The sequence below is a fragment of the Schistocerca piceifrons genome, chromosome 2, assembly GCF_021461385.2.
Source record: "Schistocerca piceifrons isolate TAMUIC-IGC-003096 chromosome 2, iqSchPice1.1, whole genome shotgun sequence".
Taxonomy (NCBI): domain Eukaryota; kingdom Metazoa; phylum Arthropoda; class Insecta; order Orthoptera; family Acrididae; genus Schistocerca; species Schistocerca piceifrons.
This window is the reverse complement of record NC_060139.1, coordinates 57978546-57992255: the sequence shown is the minus strand read 5'-3', so window position 1 is coordinate 57992255 and position 13710 is coordinate 57978546. Positions and strand designations below refer to the sequence as shown.

Below are 13710 nucleotides of genomic sequence, written 5' to 3'. Positions count from 1 at the left end.
TGGAAAGGATGTAACAGAAGCAAAAGTTGAAGAAAGTGATACTGGATGGAGTGTCTCATATTTTTGCTGAGCTTCAGCATAAGCCAGGTGATCCACACACTTTTGCTCTTGGCTCTTCCTTTCTCTCTTGTAAGCAGGGCAATCCAGTGAGTGAGGGGAGTGGCAGTCATGACAATTGACACACAGGTGGTGGAACACAGGGGCTTCACTCATGGAGTGGGTGTATACAGTCACCACACAGAGGGTCCGCCATACAGCTGGAAGACAAATGCCTAAAATGCAAGCACTGAAAGCACCTCATGGGTGGTGGGACGTACAACTTCATGTCAGATCTGTAGCACATAACCGTGACCTCCTCTGGGAGGGTATCCCCCTTGAAAGCCAGAATGAATGTACCAGTATTGGAGCAGGTGTCTTTGCGACCCTTCTGCACTCGTTGAACGAAATTAACGTCTTAGTGCTCCAGATTAGCCAGGAGTTCCTTACCAGTTTGCAGGATGAGGTCCCTGTGAAAAATCCCTTCCTGGACAATATTTGGAGATTCTTGAGGGGTAATAGATACTAAAACTTGGCCAAGACAATCACAAGCATTAAGAGCTGCAGATTGGGCAGCATAAGGTGGTTCGATCAACAGGGACCATGACTGCATCTTAATGAGAGAGTCCACATCACAAAACTTGTCCTCGATATGCTGCACAAAAAAAAAAATGGCTTTGTGGTGATGAATGTGTCCCCATTTGTCCTAGTTCAGGCAAGGTAGCGGGAAACTGTTTCAACCCAAGGTGGCGAGCCTGGTCCTCCTCCCACGGTGTAGCCAGGGAAGGGAAAGCCGCAGGGTCATACAAAGCAGCATTCAATGATCCATCACTATTCGAAGAAGCCAGGACGTTTGAGAACAGCCAGATGCGTGCAGCTTGGTATGCTTCATGCACCAAGTGTCCGACCTGATACCACCCACTCGGGTCACACTAAAATCAGAAAATTTAGAAGTGGAGGTCTAACTAAAGTGGGGACCTAAATGCCAAAATGGATGAAACAACAGACATACAGAACAAAATTGAAAGCAAGACATGGGTGTGACCCAGCCACAGCAAGGGCCACCTGGCACAACAGCCGTTGCCATGAGTCCCGATGCTCCAAGAAGACAATAGACCAATTCTTGGCATACATGGGGAGGGAGCAGCTCAGGTATCAGTAATGTGATCCCTATGTAGTCGGGAGCTCAGCCAGATGGGTATATAACAGCCCCATCTCACAGACTGGCTACACGTGCTGGTGACCTAGCACGGTGGAGGGGGGCTACAGCGGGGAAGGAAGACGAGAGAGGAATCCACATTGTAGACATTTGGGAGGGAGTTCTTCCCCAAATGGCTCACACCAAAATCAGAAAAATTTAGAAGTGGAGGTCAACTCAAGTGGGGACCTAAATGCCAAAAAGGATGAAAGAACAGACAGATGGAACAAAATTATAAGCAAGACAGGGAAACAAGTGGATAGCCAGGTCGATATAAATCAGAACACAGAGAGGGGAAGGAGGGGGCAACGAGAAAGGGGCGAGGATAGGGAGGGAGGGCAGGGTGAAGGAAATCCAGCCAGTGAAGGAAGAATAAGCCACAATAGCTCGGAGCCCCGTGTGCACCACACATAAACTCGCAAAAGACATGAGCCCCCTGGGGGTGAAACACTCAGGAGGATGCAGCCCTTGTAGGAGTGTTGGTAGATTCTTGCAGAATCAACACTTACCAGCACTGGTACTGAAACAGTTAACCTCCCAATTATTAGTACCAGATTGGTATGATGTGAATTCTGGACATTCTGCATTGTAGGGTTAAACGATATTTTTCTGTGGGCAAAGACATTTTGTCTCCTAAACGATCCTCACTCACTCTCTCATGAAAACTTTATACATGATGTTTATGAAAGAAAACACACACTTTATGTCGGATGTGATCGATTTTCATGTACAGGGGATAGTAATGTGATGGTTGTGTTAGAGGGTCAACAACGCTGGTAAGGCACGTGTTGCGTTGGACCATGTGTGTTCAGTACAGACTAGGCATCAGTGCAGGTTGTTTATGAGTAGCGCACACTTCGTATATGCATTCAGAGCCCGAGGTCGACGTGCAATGAAAGGCCAAACACAGTTGCGAAGAGGGCAGATTGTGGGGGCCCGATTAGCTGAAGCATCAGTAACCAAGACAGCCAACTTATTGAATGTTTCAAGAGCAACTGTTCCAACAGTCATGACAGCCCACACAAAACGTGGAAAGACATCATAGTGTAAACGCAATATTATGCGCAAATCAAAACTAAATGACAGAGACTGTCGTACACTAACACGAATTGTGTCAAAACAACACAAAACTACGATGGCTAAAGTGACTGAAGAGGTCAAAAGCCATCTGTAAAATAATGCTTTAATGCTTAACGAAGTTAACTTCTTTAGTAATGGATTAACGATTACTGAAATTAACTTTTTGATTAACGTCGCCCAGCTAGGGGTACAAGATCCTCATTACTGGTTGTTTCCAGTTAATTGCAGACGTCTCGGTGTTTGCAACAATGTTATCAGAATTTTAATTCTTTCAGGCAATTCGAAAAAGGTAAAGAAGTTTGGTTATTCCTTAAACTGTCATCTCAAAAGGAATTATAGATGGCGATTCCCTCAGGAGCTGCTGTTATGCAGCAGGTTGCTAGCTGTGAATGCAGTTTAAAAGCACAATGTCATAATTTGCCGAGTATGTCAACTGCAGCAGAAACTAATACAACAGCAATTTAAATTAAACAAATGAAAGTTACAAGTTACAAATTTATTTAAAAAATACCCACTCATAATATAACATTTTTGGAAATTTTTTTGGAACCGTGATTCATTTTATGTTCCTGTAGCTTTTCCACACCTACAATAGCCAGCTTAATTAGCAACTAGTTTTTGGTCAGCATGTGAGCAAGACATTTACGTCATTTTCAATTAGTCCCTAATGTATATAAATCTAACACGCAACCAAAATCAAGACATTCAATGACTAAGACAATCAGAACACCATGTTACTCCAATAAACACTGAAGGAAATGCCACATCCCCAGGCTACCATCTACGACATAGCAACCAAGCATATAGCTGTGCACAGCAGGTTGCCACTTAATGACACTACTCCTTGACATCGAATGACAATCTGACAACACAAAAATGCTGTCAATTGTGCACTGCAGGTTGCTGAAGTTCCAGCCCACTTAATGACACTACATGTGGAGATCAAATGAAAACAATCTGACAAGACGAACTTGTTGGGTTGTTTTTAAGCAAACCTCCAGTCAGCCTCCCCACCAGAGGTATAAGCATGTTGCTAAACTGTGCCATAATCGCAAAGTACCTCGTTTCCACATGTCAAATCGGTATTTCTCTGCTGAGCAATTATTTTGGTCGCCACCAAGTCCACCTCGACATCATTACATTGCTGGACTCTTTTCAGTCCAACCTCTAGCAGATTACCACTCTCTGCCGACCACCACGACATGGACTTCGTTTATATTCGAACATTCCACTGAAACGTGACTATCAGTGTAAACCAAGTAGCATGGACTTATGTCCGAAGAAATCTTTGTCGTTTTATTCTGTTCCTTAAACTTAATAATCATGAAGTTGTTCTTTGCCACCTGGCACTTCAATTTTAATAAGTTCTTCCCCTTAGTCAAAACCCTACAGGAAGTATAAAAAGTTTGAAGATCACAGCCCCTGCCACACTAAACCAAAAATCCTGATTAATGCAATTTACAGACAGCAAAGCAACAACTGATTCATTCTTGAGGCAACTGGGGGGGGGTGGGGGGGGGGGGGGGGGGAAATAAAGATGATGTGACTTACCAAACGAAAGCACTGGCATGTTGATAGACACACACACAAACACAAACATACACACAAAATTCATGCTTTCGCAACCAACGGTTGCTTCATCAGGAAAGAGGGAAGGAGAGGGAAAGACAAAAGGATGTGGGTTTTAAGGGAGAGGGTAAGAAGTCATTCCAATCCCGGGAGCGGAAAGACCTATCTTCGGGGGAAAAAAGGACAGGTATACACTTGCACGCACGCACGCACGCACGCACGCACGCACACACACACATCCATCCGCACATACACAGACACAAGCAGACATTTGTAAAGGCAAAGGGTTTGGGCAGAGATGTCAGTCGAGGCAGAAGTACAGAGGCAAAGATGTTATTGAATGACAGGTGAGGTATGAGCGGCGGCAACTTGAAATTAGCGGAGGTTGAGGCCTGGTGGGTAACGGGAAGAGAGGATATACTGAAGGGCAAGTTCCCATCTCCGGAGTTCTGACAGGATGGTGTTAGTGGAAACCAGATAACCCCCTTTGGTTCCATCAGATTCACCTGGTCCTACTCCAAATCCCATGCCACTTTCCTTGATGTTGACCTCCATCTGTCCAATGGCCAGCTTCACACGTCCGTCCACATCAAACCCACCAACAAGCAACAGTACCTCCATTATGACAGCTGCCACCCATTCCACATCAAACGGTCTCTTCCCTACAGCCTAGGTCTTCGTGGCAAACGAATCTGTTCCAGTCCGGAATCCCTGAACCATTACACCAACAACCTGAAAACAGCTTTCACATCCTGCAACTACCCTCCCGACCTGGTACAGAAGCAAATAACCAGAGCCGCTTCCTCATCCCCTCAAACCCAGAACCTCCCACAGAAGAACCCCTAAAGTGCCCCACTTGTGACAGGATACTTTCTGGGACTGGACCAGACTCTGAATAAGGCTCTCCAGCAGGGATACAACTTCCTCAAATCCTGCCCTGAAATGAAAATCCTCCCCACTCCACCAAGAGTGTCTTTCCGCCATCCACCTAACCTTCGTAACCTCTTGGTTCATCCCTATGAAATCCCCAAACCACCTTCCCTACCCTCTGGCTCCTACCCTTGCAACTGCCCCCGGTGTAAAACCTGTCCCATGCACCCTCCCACCACCACCTACTCCAGTCCTGTAACCCAGAAGGTGTACACGATCAAAGGCAGAGCCACGTGTGAAAGCACCCACGTGATTTACCAACTGACCTGCCTACACTGTGACGCATTCTATGTGGGAATGACCAGCAACAAACTGTCCATTCGCATGAATGGACACAGGCAGACAGTGTTTGTTGGTAATGAGGATCACCCTGTGGCTAAACATGCCTTGGTGCACAGCCAGCACATCTTGGCACAGTGTTACACCGTCCGCGTTATCTGGATACTTCCCACTAACACCAACGTGTCAGAACTCCGGAGATGGGAACTTGCCCTTCAGTGTATCCTCTCTTCTCGTTATCCGCCAGGCCTCTATCTCCGCTAATTTCAATTTGCCGCCGCTCATACCTCACCTGTCTTTCAACAACATCTTTGCCTCTGTACTTCCGCCTCGACTGACATCACTGCCCAAACCCTTTGCCTTTACAAATGTCTGCTTGTGTCTGTGTATGTGCGGATGGATGTGTGTGTGTGCGCGAGTGACCCTTGCAGTTTCTATCTTTCTGAATTAGCATTTAAATGTATATTATGGAGGGAAGTGTTCATTAAATGAAGTAATATCATTAAAATCAGTTTAGTAAATATATTTAAGGGCTAAATTTAATATTTTGGTCAAAAATATTTACACAAATGGAGATACATAAAATTTAGCTGTTATCAAAATAATGCATGTATCCAATCAGATATTTTGTCGATACAGTCTTGGCACACAGTAACAGAATGTTCAATGCAAATGTATTTCTTGCAGTTCTTACAAATATACCTTGTTTTTCTGTTTTTGCTTCTGCAGCCCACACTCCGTCCTCGTGAAGCAGCAGTTGATTTCCCTTCAGAAATTTTCACACTGAAAGCTCTCCAATTCTCTCAGTTATCTTCCTTGGCAATATTTTTAACATTACTCTTTGCTGAAGATGATCATGCTGAAGCGCAAAAGAAAGCTGCCTCAAAAACTCTCTTAATCTCTGTTGTTTTTTCCTATTTGAGTTGAAAATAATAGCACCATTTATCACAGCTGTGTTCATGATGCTATTAAAAAAAACTGTTGGTCATCATCTTGTGTTTCTAGCTACATTATATGTTGCACTCATTCTGTCTACAATGTCAACTCCACCCTTAGTAAGGTTATAGAAAGTGATAATTTCTAGTTTTTTATCATTCCCTGTATTTTCGTCAATATTTCCATTATGGTGCATCGTTGACAGTAGTAATACCACTTTATTTCGTTTCGGCACATAAGAGACTAAGATACAATTTTTCTGAAACCCAAACACAGATGACTTTTCTTGTCGGTTTTTAGTGTTAATAAATCCCCTTGGGACCTGTCCCTTGTTCTTCCTCAGGGTACCAACGATGGTCGTCTCCTTCGTAATCAATGTGTTTGCAAGCTCGTAACTTGTAAAATAATTGTCGCAAGTTATGTTGCGGCCTGTATTCAGGATAGGTTGGCAAAGTCTCTGAACAAGTTTAACTGGTCTGTTGTCCTGTCTGTAAGGGCCTTCAGGCTGTTGCCCAACATACACCTCCATGTTGAATGTGTAAAACATTCTGGCATCCACTGCTGCAAAAATCATTACTCCATACTTGTTTGGCTTATTTGGCATGTACTGTCAGAATCTGCATCTTCCACGGAATGCTTCTAGTTTTTCATCAACTGTCACGTATTCAGAAACTGTATAAGCCTTCTGAAAGTTTTCAACAATTAGACTGAACACCTGTCTTATGACCGCCATGTGATCTGTTTCCTCCCTTTCCATTCTCGTTTGTTTATTGTCAAGTCTGAGGCATCGAAGAAGAAAACGAAATCTGTTTATGCCCATTGTGAGATGAAATATTTCAAATCCTGTGCCATCTGTTCACCACAAATCTTGTGGACTTAGTCCATGGGCACACATTACACCAGCGTAGTACAATAATTCCAATAAGGCCTTTATTTCAGCTTTATTAGTTTGTTGTGCATCTCTTTCCCTTGAAAAGTTTCCCTGGATACTTAGAATGTACCTACTAGTGCAGTCAACAAGTATGTGTATAATGTTTTCATCAACAAACAGTTCCCAGCACTGTAGTGGATTTGTAGCACTTTTCGCAGCACCTTTCACATCTGGTAAACGAGTTATGATGTTATAACAACGTGTGCGGGAGTACTTTGGCGGAGCACGTGAGTTCCGTACTGTTCCGTCTTTACCGACAAACACATCACTGTCAGCACCACAATCACTGTCTTCTGATTCATCAATCTACATTTTTTGTTCAGTGTCGGTATAACTTTTCCACTCTGGGTCCGGGATTTCTTTAAAGTCGATTTCTCCATCTTCAGAATCACCAGCGTCACTTTCTGCCATTACTTCTTCAATCAAGTTCCTAATTATCTCCTCCTGTGCCTTGTAAGAATAAGCCATGATGCAGTTAGAACACTTACAACACACTAAAATAAGGTACAAAGCACGAAAAAATCTGTTCTACCACTAAACTAAGCAGATACCGCAAATATGCGAGCGCTTGAATAACCTTGGCGGAGCTAACAATAAACTGACACCAGCGCACGCGGCTGGCCTGTGAGACCCTAGACGTCTTTGTTGTGAGCTAACCGGAAGTGCTATTGTTGAAATACCAGATACACCATACCAAATGACTCTTATTACACTCACTTAAAGGTGAGAAGACAGCTTCTTGGAAACAAATTTCAGACATTGCATTAATGTGAAAATATTCTCCTTGGTCCGAAAAACCACTTGCGTGTACTGACAGGTTAAATAACAAATTTTTGTTCTTTAAAAAATAAAAATAGAACATGCCGATTTCCTCGAGGAGACCATACTGCATCCCCTTCCACTGTTACTACAGTAAGGAAAAAACCATAATTTTATTCCTGTTCATTTACTCAACACTTCATTAGTAGTGTCAGGACAGCTCACTTCTAGCAAAGACAGCACGGGTAGTATGTTGCTTACATTTAGTACAGGTGGGTATACACGTACATGAGAAGAGGTTGGGGGGGGGGGGGGGGGGGGGTGAGGAGGGTGATTTCCCAGATTTTCTGATTAAAAATACACTTCATCCTGTGTGTAAATATCCTTTTTTCTCAGGTGAAAGTACATGTTTTGTGTGTTAATAGACAATATATTTTCCCTCACTGCTGTAAAACTTTCAACCCTTTGAATAGTAAGGTTTTATACATTGACGTAGAACTTCCCGGCACTTTGGGAAACAGGGGGGTGGGCCCATTTTGAAAAGCTCTTTGATGCATGGAATCAAGTACACTGCGTATTTTTGTATTAAAAATGTATAAATACAAATTCCACCAAATACAGTATAGTAGCTGCTCAAGCACTTAAATCAAGATTGTGATGTGCTTTTGTCAGCCAATTGTAGCTCATACTACGTGATCACGCCAGTCAACAGCAGCAGATATTCAGAGCATAGGACACGTGATGCAGTCTGCCAATAGCATCATCACTGTTAAGTAGCATGAACACACGAATTGCAAAAGTTAATGTTTAAATTAATGGTTGGTTGTTTTTGGGGAAGGAGACCAGACAGCATGGTCAACGGTCTCATCGGATTAGGGAAGGATGGGGAAGGAAGTCGGCCGTGCCCTTTCAGAGGAACCATACCGGCATTTGCCTGGAATGATTTAGGGAAATCACGGAAAACCTAAATCAGGATGGCCGGACGCGGGATTGAACCGTCGTCCTCCCGAATGCGAGTCCAGTGTCTAACCACTGCGCCACCTCGCTCGGTTTAAATTAATGTAAATGAAGTATAGCTACAAGAAAAGTCAAGCTTTCACATATAATACTAGCCGTCAAAAATGTTTTGCTATATTCTGCAAGGGTGTGGTCAGGTGGGATCCTAAAAACACATATTAAATTGTATTTCTGAGAAGCACAATTATAAATTTCACTGCTGTTCACTAAACAATTCATAAGTTAGCTGGCTGAATATATGTTTGGTCAAACACATTGACTTTTCCATAGAAAAGCCAATTATGTGTGGTATTACTCAAGAACTTACCTCACACAGTTTTTCACGGATAATTGTACTTTCTGCCAGAGTTATTTACACTTTGTAATCTATGAAAGAACTAAAATAAGTACGAAAAACTGACCTTGAAGCTTGGTCTCTTTTTTTTGGGGGGAGGGGGGGGGGGGGGCGTTGTTACCCAATAAGATATACCAAATAAATGTGCCAGTAAAATTTTAAATAATGGCATAAATGGCTGGTCTTCTGTCCCCGAATTTTTCTAAATGGCTGGTCCTCAAAGTGTTAAGTTGTGAATGAGAGTCAAACATGTGATGATTTAAGAACTTCATCACACATTTTCACACAGAACATAATTCATCTTGAGTAAAGGAAATTTACTTTGAAAGTAATGCTTCTTGAACCACTATTTGCAATATTTCCCCACAACCTGATTGAAATGTAAATAGTTGTGACGACATGCTCATCAAAAGCATGTTTGTTGTTACGAAGTACTGCATAGTCTGCGTCCCAAAGCCTTTCACTCATTTTGCCGTCAGCAGATGCTTGTGTGTGCACTGAGTTTTGTTGCAGGAAATGGCACATTTTATTTGTAACTTAAGTTTTATTTTTAACAACAAAGATGATGTGACTTACCATATGAAAGCGCTGGCAGGTCGATAGAAACACAAACAGACACATACATACACACAAAATTCAAGCTTTCGCAACAAACTGTTGCCTCATCAGGAAAGAGGGAAGGAGAGGGAAAGACGAAAGGAAGTGGGTTTTAAGGGAGAGGGTAAGGAGTCATTCCAATCCCGGGAGCGGAAAGACTTACCTTAGGGGGAAAAAAAGGACGGGTATACACTCGCACACACACACACATCCATCAACACATATACAGACACAAGCAGACATATTGGTCTTTAAATATGTCTGCTTGTGTCTGTGTGTGTGTGTGTGTGTGTGTGTGTGTGTGTGTGTGTGTGTGTGTGTGTGTGCGCGCGTGCGCGTGCGCGCGCGCGTGCGAGAGAGTGTATACCCGTCGTTTTTTTCCCCCCTAAGGTGAGTCTTTCCGCTCCCGGGATTGGAATGACTCCTTACCCTCTCCCTTAAAACCCACTTCCTTTCGTCTTTCCCTCTCCTTCCCTCTTTCCTGATGAGGCAACAGTTTGTTGCGAAAGCTTGAATTTTGTGTGTATGTATGTATCTGTTTGTGTTTCTATCGACCTGCCAGCGCTTTCGTATGGTAAGTCACATCTTTGTTTTTAAATATATTTTTCCCGCGTTGAATGTTTCCCTCTATTATATTAAGTTTTATTTTGGTGTTATTCTCGCATTTATGTTTTATTACTGCAATATTATTCTGCTGCAATGGGCTAAAGCAAAATATTTTGTTTGAGTGAAAATCCTTGCCAGTCAAAATTACAAAAATTGAACAGAAAACAACAGCAATGAAATTCCTGGCTTTTTGCAGGATGAAAAAATTCCTGTGTTTTTCCCAAATTTTCCAGTGTGTATACACCATGTAATATGACAAATGATGGGTTGGAAAATTCTGAAACACCTCAACTGAGTTGCATGAAGCAATGATGCACCCTTGTGGACCATCATGTTCTTTCCATTGGGCACTGAGAAATGATTTATGATAGATTCCTGAGCACCATCTTTTGGCAATTCTTCCTGCACCTGCTACCACCTCAACAGGCAGTCAATACATTTTACTGTATCAAAGGAAAATTCTATCAAGAAAACTGACCAATAATGTGTAGTACTGCCAACAGACACACAGGAAAGTGTAAGTGATATGCTTCCTATTGTTTGGAAATAATAGCTCCATCCTTGTGGGGCACTGCAGGAGGAGGGAGCAAGGGGGGGGGGGGGGGGGGGATGAAAAAGAGTACAGAAGGTTAAAATTAAGTGCAGGTCACACAGAACCAAGGATTAGAGGGATCCACCTGTAGTGAGAACAAGGGTATAAATATTCAGCTTTAGCTTCTGGTGTACACACAAAAGAAAGCACCATGAGGAACCCCGAAGTCATCAGGAATGACCAACAAGAAGAATCTATGCAATCATTTTGATCACGGGGGAAGATTATTGGTGCAAAAGAGAAGGGTGTGTAACAAACTTTATACAATGAATATTCGACAAATGCTCTCTGAGAATGCACGAGTAAACCAAGCCAGTCACCGCAATTTGCTTGTTAGATCATTGGAGGAGGAATGACATTGTGTGAACTATGTTCTTTTCTAAGAGGAAGATTTTTATAAACAATATTAGGGATAGGCTAGATTGCCACTCACCATAAAGATGAAATGTTGAATTGTTGAATTGCAGACAGGTATAATGGAAACACTATTACACATTTAGCTTTTGGCTAAAGCTTTCCCCAAAAAAGTGTGTGTGTGTGTGTGTGTGTGTGTGTGTGTGTGTGTGTGTGTGTGTGTGTGTGTGTGTGTTTGTTTGACATGGCATAACATAAGCTCACCAGGTATTGTAGATGTTTACAGTGAAATGGTAAACTGTTATGAATAAGTGGGATTTGGTGTGGGAAGTCTCTCTTGCCTACACCACTTCCCATCAAAATTTCCACTTCTACATTAACTTGGAAAGAAGTAACTTTAAGCCTCTGCGAGTGAATGGTTCTGAGGAGTGAGATAATGCTTAATGCTCTCTAACAGAGTTACATCACGCCTCGCTTTCAGAAGGAGTTTCCACAGAGCAAGTTTAAGTCCAATTTTCTCAAAGTACAGAAAGTCTCACTTCGCGATCTTCATCGGATTCTTGAGATTGCATAGTCTTTGTCTTTTTAGCCGTTCTGTAGTATTTAGAAAGACTCAACTGCCTTGTAGGCATGTTTATTCGTAAACAGAAAGAACTCAAACCACAAAGCAAATTTAATAAACTCGTTTTTCCTATCAAAAATACAAATAAAATCTCTCAAAACTAGCAAAGCAATATCATTAAATGTTAGTTCGTTTTTATAAAGATAAGATTGTGGCATTTAATGCTGTCACTGACGTAAACTTCTGAAAATACATCAGTCTCTGATATAGAAAAACTAACGTAACCATCACTTGGTTCTTTAGCATACTGCAACATTATGACTGATTATCTGAAATACTAAGCTGAGCAAACAATTTTCGGCAGAACTTTTGATTACAATATTTTTTTCTGTTTTTCGATTTAGATTAAATAAAACCTGCATTTGTCCCAAGCTACGCTCAAGTTATCTGTGAAAACTCCGTAAAAATTTGTGGCAGTTTTGGCGATTAGCTTATTCAAACAGAAGACAGACAGACATGAGAGCTTTAGATAAAAATTTAAATCACAATATCTTTATTCTGAGATCCGATTCTGATGAAATAAAAAAATGTCCGTTCCCCAAGCTATGCTCAAGTTACTTATGAAAACCGCATGAAAATTGGCCGAGCAGTTTTGAAGATTAACATGTTGAAACAGGCACAATAGTTTTATTATTATTTACTGACGTTTCATAAATTATAACCTCTGTTCACACAAAGTGTAGGGTAATCAACTCATTGTCTTAGAAGAGCAAATGATAAATTCCTTAAATTTATATCATACTTTTTATATTGTATACTGTATATAATAGTGATGAAGCACTGAAATTTTATGCACTCTTGTGGATTATCATGTTCTTTCTTCCCAAAACTAATATGAACAAAATGTATAAACCTTAATATTAAAGAATGAGCACACAACTCTTATCAGTCTGCAAGCCCCTTTCTACAACTGCATATGTGCATATAAAACAGAAATCACCTGTGCTAAGTGTGTCTTGAAGATTATTTTGACTTAAGTAAAAAGCAGAAAAAAGGTTGGTTGTAGACTACACCCGCATACAATGTGGACAATTAATGTTAAATGTATGTAGAATGTTCTACAAAGAATATGTAACTTACCAGTTCATCCTTTTTTCTGAAGCCTGTAAAACATACGACTAGGCCGGCCATTGCGTGACAATAGAGAGGTCTTGTATTGTGCGGTAATGTATCACCTTTCTCAGCACACTCTTGTAGTGCAGTAGGTCCCATAATCCTTAAAAACATAACACATGTTTCAAACCAAATAATCACTTACAGTGTGTGTGTGTGTGTGTGTGTGTGTGTGTGTGTGTGTGTGTGTGTTCTAGCACACAGGCTGCAGTAAAATGGCAATGGCAGCAGCATTCAAAATGGCCCATCATATTTTTTCTTCAATATCATATTCAGTTTTTTACTTCGATCATAATTATGATTGATGCTAATTTTTTTTCTCCTTTTTACGATGCTGTACTAGGATTTACAAATTAGAGAATTCCTATACTAAATCAGAAACTGACTCCATTGATGACAACAAGGATTTAGTTCCAGAGACAAGTGAAGATGAAGATGGCAACATTATGAACAAGGACGGTAAGTGGAGGAGGGTTGAGGTCCTGATCAAAGTCAATCCAAGATGTCCACTAGGAATGGAACCAAGTGAAAGGTTGCCAATTTTTCATCTTCTGTAAGTTGGTCAGCTGTGAACATTCTAAAGGTGAGAGGAAGTCCCACTACTTACATTTGCCAATGAGCAGATGACTGACATTACTGCGTTCCATTTTATTTTTGATGAATCAGTGCTACAACTCTTGAAGAAACACACACACAATAAAATTCTTGAAGGTACTAAAGAATTATGACTGATGTCGCTTGAGGAACCAGAAAAATC

General features: G+C 41.5%; 1 protein-coding gene across 1 annotated transcript in view; it reads right to left on the bottom strand.

Moving 5' to 3' along the window:
• LOC124776274 (protein ECT2) overlaps positions 1 to 13710 on the bottom strand; it is a 212628-nt gene that overhangs the window by 147143 nt on the left and 51775 nt on the right. Inside the window, exon 4 of the mRNA XM_047251178.1 lies at positions 12921 to 13056. Within this exon, the coding sequence (XP_047107134.1) occupies positions 12921 to 13056 (136 nt within the window). The remainder of the gene's footprint in view (positions 1 to 12920; positions 13057 to 13710) is intronic.